The sequence below is a fragment of the Akebia trifoliata genome, chromosome 1 (genome assembly GCF_017979445.1).
Source record: "Akebia trifoliata isolate Shusen 1 chromosome 1, ASM1797944v1, whole genome shotgun sequence".
Taxonomy (NCBI): Eukaryota; Viridiplantae; Streptophyta; class Magnoliopsida; order Ranunculales; family Lardizabalaceae; genus Akebia; species Akebia trifoliata.
In genome coordinates this window covers 15592887-15607516 of record NC_141375.1, presented here as the reverse complement: position 1 = coordinate 15607516, position 14630 = coordinate 15592887, and the positions used below count along the sequence as shown (strand labels likewise).

General features: G+C 37.1%; 1 protein-coding gene across 2 annotated transcripts in view; it reads left to right on the top strand.

Annotated features, from left to right (window-relative positions):
- The window catches only part of LOC147410772 (alpha/beta-Hydrolases superfamily protein), a 42850-nt gene extending 28601 nt beyond the window's left edge, over positions 1 to 14249 (top strand). For both annotated transcript variants that reach the window (XM_086439937.1, XM_086439946.1), the window contains exons 8-11: positions 9906 to 9976; positions 11617 to 11692; positions 13315 to 13458; positions 13963 to 14249. In XM_086439937.1, the coding sequence (XP_086296063.1) occupies positions 9906 to 9976; positions 11617 to 11692; positions 13315 to 13458; positions 13963 to 14002 (331 nt within the window). In that variant the 3' untranslated portion in view covers positions 14003 to 14249. The remainder of the gene's footprint in view (positions 1 to 9905; positions 9977 to 11616; positions 11693 to 13314; positions 13459 to 13962) is intronic.
- Positions 14250 to 14630: the final 381 nt, after the last annotated feature.

Below are 14630 nucleotides of genomic sequence, written 5' to 3'. Positions count from 1 at the left end.
CGAGAGACATGAACAAAACACACACACCCAAAGACTTTGGGGGGAATGAGAAACACCTTATCAGGAGAAGACAAAACCTCAATGGGAATTTTAAATCCCAAGACACGCGAAGGCATGCGATTAATAAGAAACGTAGCAGTTAAGAGAGCATCCGACCAAAACACTTTCGGTACATTCATAGTAAATAAGAGAACTCTAATAACTTCCAATAAGTGACGATTTTTTCTCTTAGCCATGCCATTTTGTTGAGGAGTACTTACACAAGTGGTTTGGTAAATGATACCATGCTCACTAAAAACTGAAGCGAGACCATCAGACATGTATTCTTTACCATTATCAGATCTAAGGACTTTAATTTTTACACAAAATTGTGTTTCAATCATTTTGTGAAAGAGTTTAAATACAGAATACACATCACTTTTAGTTTTGAGTAGGTAAGTAACACGAGAAAGATCATTCACAAGTGTAACAAAATAACGAAAACCACGTAATGAGGTAACTGGGGAAGGTCCTCACATCAGAATAAACAAGAGAAAAATGTGAACTGCTTTTGTTACCACTGGCAGGGTAAGAGGTTTGACAATGTTTAGCAAATTCACACATCTCACACAGAAATAGAACAAAATAACTGAGGAAACAATCGTTTAAGCAACAAAAAAGAGGGATGGCCAAGGCGCCTATGCCACTGTAATAACTCCTCAAAACGATGGCCACTCCGAACAATAGATGGAAGCTTCTGGACTGAGGTAGCAACCCGTGATGGGGGATCCAAAAAATAAAGTCCTCCTTCCTCATGTCCCGTTCCAATCATCCTCTTCGTATCCATGTCTTGGAAAACACAATGTGAAGGAAAAAAAGTGACACTACAATTTAATGATTTCGTGATATGACTCACAGAAATGAGGTTTAAAGCAAAATTAGGAACATGAAGAACAGATGATAAGGTCATAGATAGATGAGCAATAACACTACCCTTGCCAGCGATAGAACAATAAGAACCATCGGCAACTTTTACTTTGTCCCTACCAGAACATATATGATAGGATGAAAAAAATGAAGACATACCAGTGATATGATCCGATGCCCCTGAATCAATAACCCAAGAGCTGTTAGGAGTGGAAACAGATGCACTGAAGGCCGAGGCCGAAGTACCTGAGTAAGCGATCGCAGATGTAGAAGTCGTACTAGGAGGCTCCAATTGAGCCATAAAACACCGAAAAGCCTCAATCTCACCTCGAGAGAGGTTAATACTATCAGATGCCGGTGTTAGAGTTGGAGTAGGCTCTAATGTCTCCATGGAAGTAATAGAAATAGCCCTTGAACCCCTTCCACTATTGTAACGACTACCTCCTCGGCCAACGACGAATGAACCTCTATGTGATGGACGGCTATGAAGATCCCAACAAGTATCCTTAGTATGGCGAGTATGACCACAATTGTCACATTTCAACTTATCTTTATCATCAACAGTTGTCCCTGAACGACAACCGCCTCGAGCACGACTACTATTACGACCTCCTATTTGGGACATCGAGGCTAAGGCTGATCTCTCATGAATGGTAGGTTGGTGCATAGCATTATGACGACATTCCTCAGGATGCAAATAGGAATATACTGTAGTTAATGATGGAAGAGGCTCCTTTCCTAGAATTTGAACCTTGACTTGTTCGTACTCGGAGTTTAAACCGGCAAGTAACTCAAATACACGATCTTCTTCAACAAACTTCTTATACGCAATAGCATCGATAAAACAATGGGCCCGAAATGTTTGATAATGATCCAACTCTTCCCATAGACGTCGGAGAGTGGAATAATATGTAGACAAGGACTTATCACCTTGCCTCATCTGCCAAATACTATGGCGCAACTCATACACATGAGCTGTGTTGCCTAGTTCTGAATATGTCTCTGTAACTGCACCCCATATTTCCTTGGTGGTTTGCAAAAATAAGTAATTACTGCTAATGTCGGGTTGCATAGAATGGAATAACCAAGACATAACAATAGCATTCTCTGCATCCCATCTGTCAAATGTTGGATCTTCAGAATCAGGAATTGGTAACCTACCGGTCAAATATCCCATTTTGCCTTTTCCTTTAATGTATAGTATGGCCGATTTAGACCAAGCAAGGAAATTATGGCCATCTGGCTTCACTGTAGTGATCAGAAGATTAAGAGAAATACTTTGAGGATTACTCATACTCCCTTCACAATTCAAAGACACATTCGAAGACTGACTAATCTCAGACATTGTAAAGAAACTTTCGAAAAAAAAAAACAACAAACACCTTGTGAGCACGAAATACACTCCACTAGATATCCGAAGTTGATGTACACTTCACCCGATGGAGAAACACACTTATTATCCTCTTTAACAACACATGACAAGCATTAGAATATGGAGAACAAGTCAATCAGAAAATACCACAAGAGATCAGATTTGCATAAAAAACACCATTTTCAGCAGAAAAAAAAAAAAAGGGGTCCAAAGAAAGGATCACCGAAGCTTCAATATTTGACCAATCGATCAATGGCCACCACCATTAGATTCCTCATTAAAAAACGACCAAACTACTCAAGTCCAAACTCAGAAACAAGTTATCAAAATGAACAAACGGAGAGAAAATGACAGATCCTGAATTTCCGTCCTTTTTGTTGATTTTTCACTAAAAACATCATAACTTTCTCAAAACAACTCCAAATCGCATGAAACTTGTTCCTAAAATTATCTAAAATCACCCTCTCTTACAAACAATCAGAAAAGGTCAAAATATCTGACGAAAACAACGTCAGATGACTCATTGGAATGCTTAATGAATAATGTGTGGTCAGCTTGACTCTGCTTGTAATCATACCCCATCATGGCACAGTGAAACTTTTCAAACCATGTTCTAGGAGTCTGTTTAAAGCCATATAACGCCTTTTTTAGTCTACACACTTTCCCTTCAATAGCTGGACATTTAAAACCAGGAGGAGGTATCATATACACTTCTTCTTCCAAGTCACCATTCAGAAAAGCATCTTTCACATCAAATTGTAGCAATGGCCAATCTTGATTGGCTGCAAGGGATAACAACACTCTAATAGAGTTCATTTTTGCTACTGGAGCAAATGTTTCACAGTAGTCAATGCCATAAGTTTGAGTGTAACCCTTGGCGACAAGTTTGGCTTTATACCTATCCACTAATCCATCTGGGTGATGCTTCATAGTAAAAATCCATTTACATCTTACTGGTATCTTTCCTCTAGGAAGAACAACCATATCCCAAGTATTATTCTTCTCAAGGGCCTGCATTTCCTCCTCCATTGCCTTTTTCCAACTTGGTTGAGACAGGGCATCAACAACACTACGAGGAACAGATATTGAGGACAAAGCAATAGAAAAAGCACGATAGGAGGAAGACAAAGCATCATATGAAACAAAATTGGAGATAGGATGTCGAGTACATGACCGAACACCTTTTCTAATTGCAATGGGAAGATTAGAATTATCAACTTCAGGAGCAGGGATTTTACATTTGACGGATGGATTTGGGGAGGATTCTTGGTTGGGCTCATGAGGACTCTCTTTAGTGCCTTTGTCACGTCTAGAATACGTAAGTAATTCTTTCTCTCTTGTATAATAGGAATCTCTCCCTGGCCATTATTATTCCCAACTTATAATTCTTTCTCTTGTATAATAGGAATCTCCCCCTAGCCATCATCACCACTGTTATGACCACTATCAACATTGTCAGAGGGAAGAGGAAGAGGACAAGACAACAACTCTTGGGGAAAAAACATTTCTCTACTTTCATTTGTCTCCCTCTGGAGAGATGTGTTCCAAGAGGAATAAAGGGAGGTAGACTCAAAAAATGTTACATCCATAGATAAAAAATATTTACGAGAAGGGGGATGATAACATTTATAACCCTTTTGATTAGAAGGATACCCAAGAAAGACACATTTGATGGCTTTAGAGTCAAGTTTGGTGCGGTTAGCTCGAGAGACATGAACAAAACACACACACCCAAATACTTTGCGGGGAATGAGAAACACCTTATCAGGAGAAGACAAAACCTCAATGGGAATTTTAAATCCCAAGACACACGAAGGCATGCGATTAATAAGAAACGTAGCAGTTAAGAGAGCATCCGACCAAAACACTTTCGGTACATTCATAGTAAATAAGAGAACTCTAATAACTTCCAATAAGTGACGATTTTTTCTCTTAGCCACGCTATTTTGTTGAGGAGTACTTACACAAGTGGTTTGGTGAATGATACCATGTTCACCAAAAAATGAAGCGAGCCATCAGACATGTATTCTTCACCATTATCAGATCTAAGGACTTTAATTTTTACACAAAATTGTGTTTCAATCATTTTGTGAAAGAGTTTAAATACAGAATACACATCACTTTTAGTTTTGAGTAGGTAAACCCAAGTAACACGAGAAAAATCATTCACAAATGTAACAAAATAACGAAAACCACGTAATGAGGTAACTGGGGAAAGTCCCCACACATCAGAATGAACAAGAGAAAAATGTGAACTGCTTTTGTTACCACTGGCAGGATAAGAGGTTCGACAATGTTTAGCAAATTCACACATCTCACACTGAAGATCTCACACAGAAATAGAACAAAATAACTGAGGAAACAATCGTTTAAGCAACAAAAAAGAGGGATGGCCAAGGCGCCTATGCCACTGTAATAACTCCTCAAAACGATGGCCACTCCGAACAGTAGATGGAAGCTTCTGGTCTGAGGTAGCAACCCGTGATGGGGGATCCAAAATATAAAGTCCTCCTTCCTCATGCCCCGTACCAATCATCATCCTCGTATCCAAGTCCTGGAAAACACAATGAGAAGGAAAAATAGTGACACTACAATTCAATGATTTTGTGATATGACTCATAGAAAGGAGGTTTAAAGCAAAATTAGGAACATGAAGGACAGATGATAAGATCATAGATGGATGAGCAATAACACTACCCTTGCCAGCTATAGAATAATAAGAACCATCAACAACTTTTACTTTGTCCCTACCAGAACATATATGATAGGATGAAAAAAATGAAGACGTACCAGTGATATGATCCGATGCCCCTGAATCAATAACCAAGAGCTCTTAGGAGTGGAAACAGATGCATTGAAGGCCGAGGCCGAAGTACCTGACTAAGTGATCGCAGATGTAGAAGCCGTACTAGGAGGCTCTAATTGAGCCATAAAACACCGAAAAGCCTCAATCTCACCTCGAGAGAGGTTAATACTATCAGATGCCGGTGTTAGAGTTGGAGTAGGCTCTAATGTCTCCATGGAAGTAATAGAAATAGCCCTTGAACCCCTTCCACTATTGTAACGACTACCTCCTCGGCCAACGACGAATGAACCTCTATGTGATGGACGGCTATGAAGATCCCAACAAGTATCCTTAGTATGGCGAGTATGACCACAATTGTCACATTTCAACTTATCTTTATCATCAACAGTTGTCCCTGAACGACAACCGCCTCGAGCACGACTACTATTACGACCTCCTATTTGGGACATCGAGGCTAAAGCTGATCTCTCATGAATGGTAGGTTGGAGCATAGCATTATGACGACATTCCTCAGGATGCAAATAGGAATATACTGTAGTTAATGATGGAAGAGGCTCCTTTCCTAGAATTTGAACCCTGACTTGTTCGTACTCGGAGTTTAAACCGGCAAGTAACTCAAATACACGATCTTCTTCAACAAACTTCTTATACGCAATAGCATCGATAAAACAATGGGCCCGAAATGTCTGATAATGATCCAACTCTTCCCATAGATGTCGGAGAGTGGAATAATATGTAGACAAGGACTTATCACCTTGCCTCATCTGCCAAATACTATGGCGCAACTCATACACATGAGCTGTGTTGCCTACTTCTGAATATGTCTCTGTAACTGCACCCCATATTTCCTTGGCGGTTTGCAAAAATAAGTAATTACTGCTAATGTCGGGTTGCATAGAATGGAATAACCAAGACATAACAATAGCATTCTCTGCATCCCATCTGTCAAATGTTGAATCTTCAGAATCAGGAATTGGTAACCTACCGGTCAAATATCCCATTTTGCCTTTTCCTTTAATGTATAGTATGGCCGATTTAGACCAAGCAAGGAAATTATGGCCATCTGGCTTCACTGTAGTGATCTGAAGATTAAGAGAAATACTTTGAGGATTACTCATACTCCCTTCACCATTCAAAGACACATTCGAAGACTGACTAATCTCAAACATTGTAAAGAAACTTTCGAAAAAAAAAAAACAACAAACACCTTGTGAGTATGAAATACACTCCACTAGATATCCGAAGTTGATGTACACTTCACCCGATGGAGAAACACACTTATTATCCTCTTTAACAACACATGGCAAGCATTAGAATATGGAGAACAAGTCAATCCATATCAGAAAATACTACAAGAGATCAGATTTGCATAAAAAGCACCATTTTCAGCGAAAAAAAACAGAAAAGGGGTCCAAAGAAAGGATTACCGAAGCTTCAATATTTGACCAATCGATCAACGGCCACCACCATTAGATTCCTCATTAAAAAACGATCAAACTACTCAAGTCCAAACTCAGAAACAAGTAATCGAAATGAACAAACGGAGAGAAAATGACAGATCCTGAATTTCCTTCATTTTTGTTGATTTTTCACTAAAAACATCGTAACTTGCTCAAAACAACTCCAAATCGCATGAAACTTGTTCCTAAAATTCTCTAAAATCACCCTCTCTTAGAAATAATCAAAAAAGGTCAAAATATCCGACGATAACAACGTCAGATGACGTCAGCACACTAGCTGCTGACGTCATCAGATGCAGCAAGTAAGAGAGTCTTCTTGTCTCTCTCCTTTTTCTTTAAATTTGTATCTAAGATCCTTATTGATCTTGAGCTCTGATACCAAGTAGATTTGATGGTTTTAGGATTAAAGTTTTTGTGGAGAAGAAGAAAAGAGATGAAGAGAAAGTTGTTTTATTCTCTCTCTCACTCATATATATATTAACATCATAAGAGTGTTACTAATAACAAAAGAACCCTTGGAAGATTAGAAATAACCAAGAAACCCTTATAAGAATTTCTACACCTTTAGACCTTGGTTTCTTCTTTCTTTCTTCCTTCTTCTTCTTCTTAAGTCCTTAATGGAATTGTAAGAGTCTTTTTAAGAAAAGAGAAAATGAGAGAGAGAGTTGAGTGAGATTGAGGAAAGTTTTTAGGAATTTAAAGGGACTTGATAGCATGGGCTTTTTGAGAGGGAGAGGGGGGGGGGGCGTTTCATAGGTTTTTAAGGATGGCTTTTGAGGTTAGAAATGTCAAAGTAGAAGGTTAAGAGAAAATGGCATGAGGTATTTGTTATTTTGATGTTGGGGAGGGGTAACATGGTAAAAGGTGGTGGATGGATTGCTTTTGACCCAAACCCATGGATAAAATCCAATTGGGCTGGTTAGGTAACCCATTCTTAAGTTGAGTGTTAGTAAAGGTGGAAGGGTGTGGGTATATGGTTAAGAGAATGGTTTTTGTAAGGGGCAAGGTGGTTAGGTTTTGGGAGGGTGAAGGGTCTGGTGAAATGTATCCCAAGGTGGTAGACATTTGTAGCTTTATGGAGGGTTAGGTGAGGAGATTAAGGAGAAGGGGTGTGGGGATTGCTTGTGATGAATTTTTGGATGAAGTGATGAGAGTAGGTTATGACATGTGGTGTGGGTTGGTTTGCTTTTGAGAGTGATGATGAGGTTGAATAGAATGGATTTGGAAGTGGGTTGTGGTGGTGACAAGTGTCCACCTTGATAATCATGTGTTATGTGGATCTTGATTGGTTAAGATCATGGGTATGGATATGGATGTGGACATGGATTTGGGTTTGAGCTTGAGTAGGGGTTTGATTAGGATGGACTTTTGCATGTTGGGCTTAGACTTGGTGATGGCTTAGGTAAGAAATTGTTTTAGAATTGACTTAAGTCTAGGGTTGGGGTTAGGCTTAAGGTTGAGTTTGTTTGAAGATGGGGCTTAGGATGATTAGAGATCGGTGGGCTTAGAAATGGGCGTGAGACTTGATGGTAGATTTAGGATTAAAGGGGTGAAGGGTTGAGAAGATGATAGGGCTTAGAAGCTTTATTGTGGGATCATAGGATTTTTAGGGATCCTAGGACCTTTAATTTGGATAAAAGGCTTGAGTTTTGAAGACTTGGGCCTCGAGGCACGTTAACAATTTTTTTGGGTAAAAAACCACTTTTGATCCCTTTTCGAGTAGGGGTCGTTCAAATTGGGGTGTCTACACCGGGTGCCATGTGCTCACGTATCGTGTTCTAGTTCGAGCCATGACCCTCTTATATTCATAATTGTGCCTTCCCCATCAAATCGATCTTTTGGGCTAAATGGTTGTCAACAAACCATACTAATGGTTACCAAAGCAAGCTGCATTTCTGATAAAAGGGGTCATTGTGGAAGCTAAACCTTCATGGTGGAGCAGTAAACCTCTTGTTTAGGATAGTTGAAAGAGGGAGAAGGAAGCAAGGAGACTTCTGTTTCTATTTGAGATTAAATGGCTCTGGAGTATTGAAATAGGCTTATGGTCGTAGTTCAAATAGAGCCAGTTGTTGCGGAAAGTATTATAAAATCAATAAGACCAAGATAAAAAAGAATGGAAACTATAAGAGATTCTCAGTCATTTTGACCGCTAGATGGCATAAAGAGTCGTTGTTTCCGGCTAGTTGCAATTGAAGGTGTTAGGGACACATCTTATCTAAGGGTGGTTAGTAAGGATTGCGTTGGTCAGAATTTTTTGATCTATGATCCTTGTTGTGCAGAGAAAGAGAGAATGCTTCATTTTCACCCCTCGTCTATTTCTTTTATATTATATTTAAAAAAAATGAAAGGAAAAGGACAAGAACGCTTTTATCCAATATAATATATATAAATAGACTTCAACACTCCCCCTCAAGCTAGAGAATAAACATCCTTAACCTCGGTGGAACATTTACCCTGGGAAATTTAATGTTTTGGATTTGCGATGTCTCAAAATGTTTTCGTTGAGAACATTTCGATTTTTTCTTGACCAAAATGTTGCATTGGAATGAGATTTAAACCTTGATTGGAAGATCCTCTCATTTCATGTTGCTGGAATCGGGAGGACAACTGCTTGACTGCATCCTGGTTCTTTTGCAGATCAGAGAAAGTAAAGACAAACATGATACTACTCATCAAATTTATTTATTTTTGCTGTCATGTGCAACTCATTGATTTTGCCCCTGGAAAAAAAATTCGATACTGAAATGAAATTAATACTTGTGATGCCAAGACATGTTTTTGATTTGTTCAAAGTTCATTAGATTTTAGTGGGCACTGATGTATGACTAATTTGAGAACTGTTGGACTAAATTTTAGATTAGTGCCAAATAATGTAAATCATGCCAATAAACTTGGTAGAAGAAAGGCACTTTTTTATTTTCCTTTTATAGCAAATCTTAGGATCTTTGTACCAAGTTTGAGGATTAGTAAAAATGATTAGAAACCCAAAGCAATAAAAATTCTTGTGCGGGATTATTTTTAAGTTGCAAGTCTAACATAAAGTGTACATTATGTTATTGGAGGAAATGAATGCTTTCAGGAGTCACATCATTTGCATTTAATGAGATTCAGCTACCAATCTAACATTTTCTAGTGAAAATATTCATTAATTCCCGTTTAAGTGTTTCCGAGTTATATATTGAATTTTTTCAGCTATCTAATTATCATACCTGTTGGAGACATTGATGTGAAAATTTGATATGATGCTTGAAATATGCTTACGATGCACATAATAAATACTTAATTATACTCAGAATGCATAGTAGAAGTAAAGAGTAGTTTCATTCTCCTCTCCTCTTTCTAAACATGTACTTTTTGACAGTTATGTATTAAAGTTGGAAAAGGCTGACGTGTATCGCTTACCATATTTATCAAGCGGTGGACCTGGATTTGGTTTGTATTTCATCTATGTTGTCTGAACCACAACACCCCTTAACAAATATGCGGGATTGTATTACTAGTAGATTAGAATTTACATATTTTCTTCTTAGTATACTTATGAAGGAAAAAGACCTTGGGATGGTTTTACTTTTATTTTCTTCATTTATTATCCTAAAGAAAATCTGAATATATCATCCTCGACAAGGCAGTCATGTATCTATTAACAGTAAACACATTTATCATCTATCTCTTTTGAGGTGCTGAGTATATATTTTTGTACTATGCACATGGTTTTAGATATTAATATCGACATTCCCGTTAGCCATTCTTAATGGTCAACGAGGATTAGAAATATATTAAGATCCTAAAATGACACAATTTGTATCAATTGATATCCATTAATATGTTGTAATATGCATCGATATGTTGAAAAATGACAGAAATCAGAAGTACGATATTAACCTACACACATTTGTATTTATTGACCAATATGCATCAATACCATTCAATATGCATGTAGTGCTCGTTACTGCAATATAGTAAAAGCATATCTTCATTTTGGTGGGTTAGTTGGGTTAGGAGGACCCTTTCAGATTCATTAATAGAACCAAAAAAAAATCATATCTGGAACTATTTACCTCTAGATACCTAATCAATAATAATTTTTCTTAATGAATGAATATTGTGTGTACTTTATAAGTTCTTTCTATAAAAAATTGTAATTGTTTTCCATTTTAATAATTTTTCAATCAAAATTTATTGCTATTCATAACTATAATTCTATTTAAATCTGTATTTCTATACCTGGAACTTCATTTTTTCACTCAAAATTTATTGTTCACTGAAACATATTGCAAAATGAATATAAGTTTCTATTGAAATGTTTACAAAACTAATCTGTCAATTATATTTCTTTCGAGCTATTTTAAAATGAAGATATTCAGTATATTTGTGGAAATATTTCAAAATTTAGTACCATGGTTGCTATATAATCTACTGTTTGGTGGATTCTTTGATGGTTTGGATACACTCCACACTTGATGAATTAGAAATTCTGCTTAGTTAGGGCATTGTCCCTAATAGCTTTTGTATTAAGGAAAAGAAGTTTGATTACAATATTTATAAGTATACCCTCATACACTAAGAACACCAAAACTGATACAAGCACACACACATACACCTAACAACACTCCCTCTCAAGCTCTATTGACACCCCAACTTTTACTTATTACACCCCAATTAAAAATGAAGAAAATAAGTGAATGATTGAGAATAAGTAAAAGTTGGGGTGCCAATAGAAAATTTCTCTCTTGTTTGTTTTTTTCCTTTTCTAGATTTCTATTTCTTGGGTTCAAGATTTTATATGAGCCTAATCATAATTGTAACAACTACAGAAATTGTTTGATCGAGTGTTATAATGTTTGTAGTGTTGAGATAATAATTTGAGCCAAATCTTTGTTATGTTTGAATGGTGTGTTTTAATTTTTAATTGGGGTGTGATAAATAATTTAAGAAATTGGGATGTAATCAGTAAAAGTTGGGGTGCCAAGCCCATAGCAGCTCTCATAAATTTTGAATTGGCAGACATGACCTTTGTGTTTATAATTCACTTACTATTACATTATATCTTCTTTCTTTTGGGATATTTGCAGCTTTGCTCGAAGCTGCTAGAAAAGCTAACTTCAAAGATATATCAAGCCGAATAGCGACCGGGTTCTCATCTAGAAGGTATAGCATTCTAGTAAAGTTGAGTTGTGCAGATGTGTTACATAGAGAGACAATACATAATGTTTTACAATCAATGACTTTTTCCTTCTAAGGGGATGCAATTTTAAGTTTCTGTTCAACATTGCTAATATCTCTACAAATATAGGAACATTATGTGAATTATTTTACTAAGGCGTGTCTTTCTCTACATGTTGAATATGGTTTAGTGTGCCACTTTGTTTTGGTGAGATAATCTGTGCTATCGATTGATGTTTCTGCTAATACGTTTGTTGGCATTGGTGGTCTGAAATGACAATTTTCTTTTTCTTTTTTTCTTTTTTGGATATCACGGGTATCCCCACCCTTCAGGTGGGATTTATCCCACGGTCACATGCACCACCTCCTCTGAAAGTCCTATGTGCAACAGGTTGAGTCAAGGGTCAAGGGTCAACTGACCCTAGAGGGTGGCCCCAAAGAATTCATAGCTTCGTCAATCATAATTTTGGGCCTTTGATTGGAGACAAACTTTCTTATTTTCCTTCACTATGGATTTATTTTAGAGAGATTCTACTACCACACCAACTTTTACTAATGCCAAGCCAAGATGTGTGCTAATTCTTTGGTGACTTACATATGAATTAGGGTGGTGTTAGCAAAAGTTGGTGTTGCTATAGAATCGTTTTTTATTTTATTTTATTTTCTTGTGTGTTTATGACATGGTATTTAATCGCTATTTTTGTATGTTAGGTGCCACACTTTTGGGGTTTGTGTTGATTGTCATGTGTAATAGCTGGCATATTAGCCTCCAAATCATAGTCTTGGGCTGCTATTTTAAATATGCAGATTAACCAAATTAATTCTGAAATGAATCTGTAAAATACCTTGATTTTCTTTTCCCAACTATAGATGAAATTTTGAGAGATCTACCTGTGATCAGTTAGGATCAGACTGGGTTGAGTAGCAGACAAAATTGCTCTCTTTAAGGCATTACGTTCCTCTGTAGGATCTAAATTACTAGAAGTATCTTCATGTGATGCCCCTAGGACACAGCAGCCTAGTAGGTGTCCGCTGTTTTCTTGTCTTCTACACCAAGAAAGAGAGCCAAAAATCCACCCCACATTGCTAAGGAAAAGAAAAAAAAATAGATAACCAGAATGATCTTGACCAAGTAACGGTATAATTGAAAGACTTCTACTAGTATATATAGTCTTCTTGACACCACCTTTAATGTTCAATTTGACTGGTTTTACTTTAACTTGATGCTCATATTCTGGTTGTGAGGTCTGACAAATGCTCTATTTTGTACTGTTCATACTTGTTAAATATTAAGGGTTGGCACGTATTAAAGGCACCCAATTCTTAGTAGGGGCACCCATCTTAGTGAGGGTACCCTTTTTAACTTATTTCTATGATTTGAGCACCCCACCTTTTATTTACTTGTCGACATAGGCCAATAAATCTTCTGGAGGTATTTCGACGTAGGTGGGGTGCTCTAATCATGGTAAAACTTAAGTTTTCAATAGTTCGTGGATGCCCTTATTGATATGGGCGCCCTTAAATGCAGCCTTAGGAGTTCTATGTGCAACCCATCATGTTATGCTTTTTATAAATCTGATCTATAAAAACTGAATTCTAAACTTCAGATGGGAGAAACCAATTCTACTTGCTTGGGGAATATCAGACAAGTATTTACCTCAATCAGAAGCAGAGGAGTTTCAAAAAGGAAACCCAACTACCGTCAAGCTTAAGTTGATAGAGGGTGCTGGGCATATGCCACAGGAGGATTGGTAATAAACTTCTTCACTGCACTTTTTTCTTGTTTTTGTATCAATTTTTATTTGACTCTTACAAACTTACGAAGTTAGTAAGGATTTCACCCTTACTAGGGGTCCTTGGGCTCAACTTGTGGCATCCAAAACCATGATCCGATGCTTCATGGTTGTAGAGGACAAAATTCTATGAACTACACACAAAAAAAAAAAATCCTAAAAAAGTCATTTTTCACTGTCGACTTTTAATTTTAAATTTAGGAGGCCCATGGAAGTCCGTTAGCTGTCCATTTTCAAAACCTTGGATGAAGCCTGAATTTTTTTTTTTTTTTTTTTTTTGGATCTTAGTTTTTCCATGAAATCTAGAGGGACGTGGTGTTGGATTACCAATGTGGTAATCCATTTGAGCAAAACGGCCCTTAGTAAGGCTTAAAATATTACTAAGTTAGTAAGGAAAGTGTTAGTGTTTTTATTTTTTTTGCCTTTTTCCGAAGCTTCTTGACATATAAGCCATGTACACAGGCCTGAGAAAGTTATTGAAGCTTTAAGAGTATTTCTTTGAACCGAATGTGTACATGAAAGGCCTTCATTCGCTGCTGGTTCAAACGTGAACTTGTAGAGGACATTGGCTAAAAAGAATGGAGAAGTAATGTGGATTCATGTACGTAGTAGCATTTCATCTTTTATATTGGAAAATGTGCATTTGTAATTTTAATCACAGGTAGAGAAATCAATTTCTACATATTAGTCAAACATAGAAGCATCATTATTGTTTGATTTGAGGGATAAATGAAATACATTTCATATGATGTCATGTATGAAAAACTGAGCTCAAAAGGCATGTGTAATATTTGCTGCCAAATGCACCATCATCTACCTTCAAAAAAGATTATTGTTAATTGGAGTCAAATGAAAAAATAATCCAATTGAGATGTTGCTGTAGTAAAAAATCACTATGTGGGGGGGGGTGGAGATAGAGAAGAAAAAAAAAATGAAGATGGATTTGGTGGGTCAAATTAGAAACAAATGTAGGTCTAAGTACAACTTTTCATGGGCCTTGTGTGGGCCCAAATCAGTGGCTCATAAGCCTGGATGTTTTAGGTATTTTGAGTTTTTTTTTTTAATGTGTTCTGTTAGTTCAAGAGTGTTTGTGAATTCCAAGGTCATGGGACTAGGGAACTATATGGCCC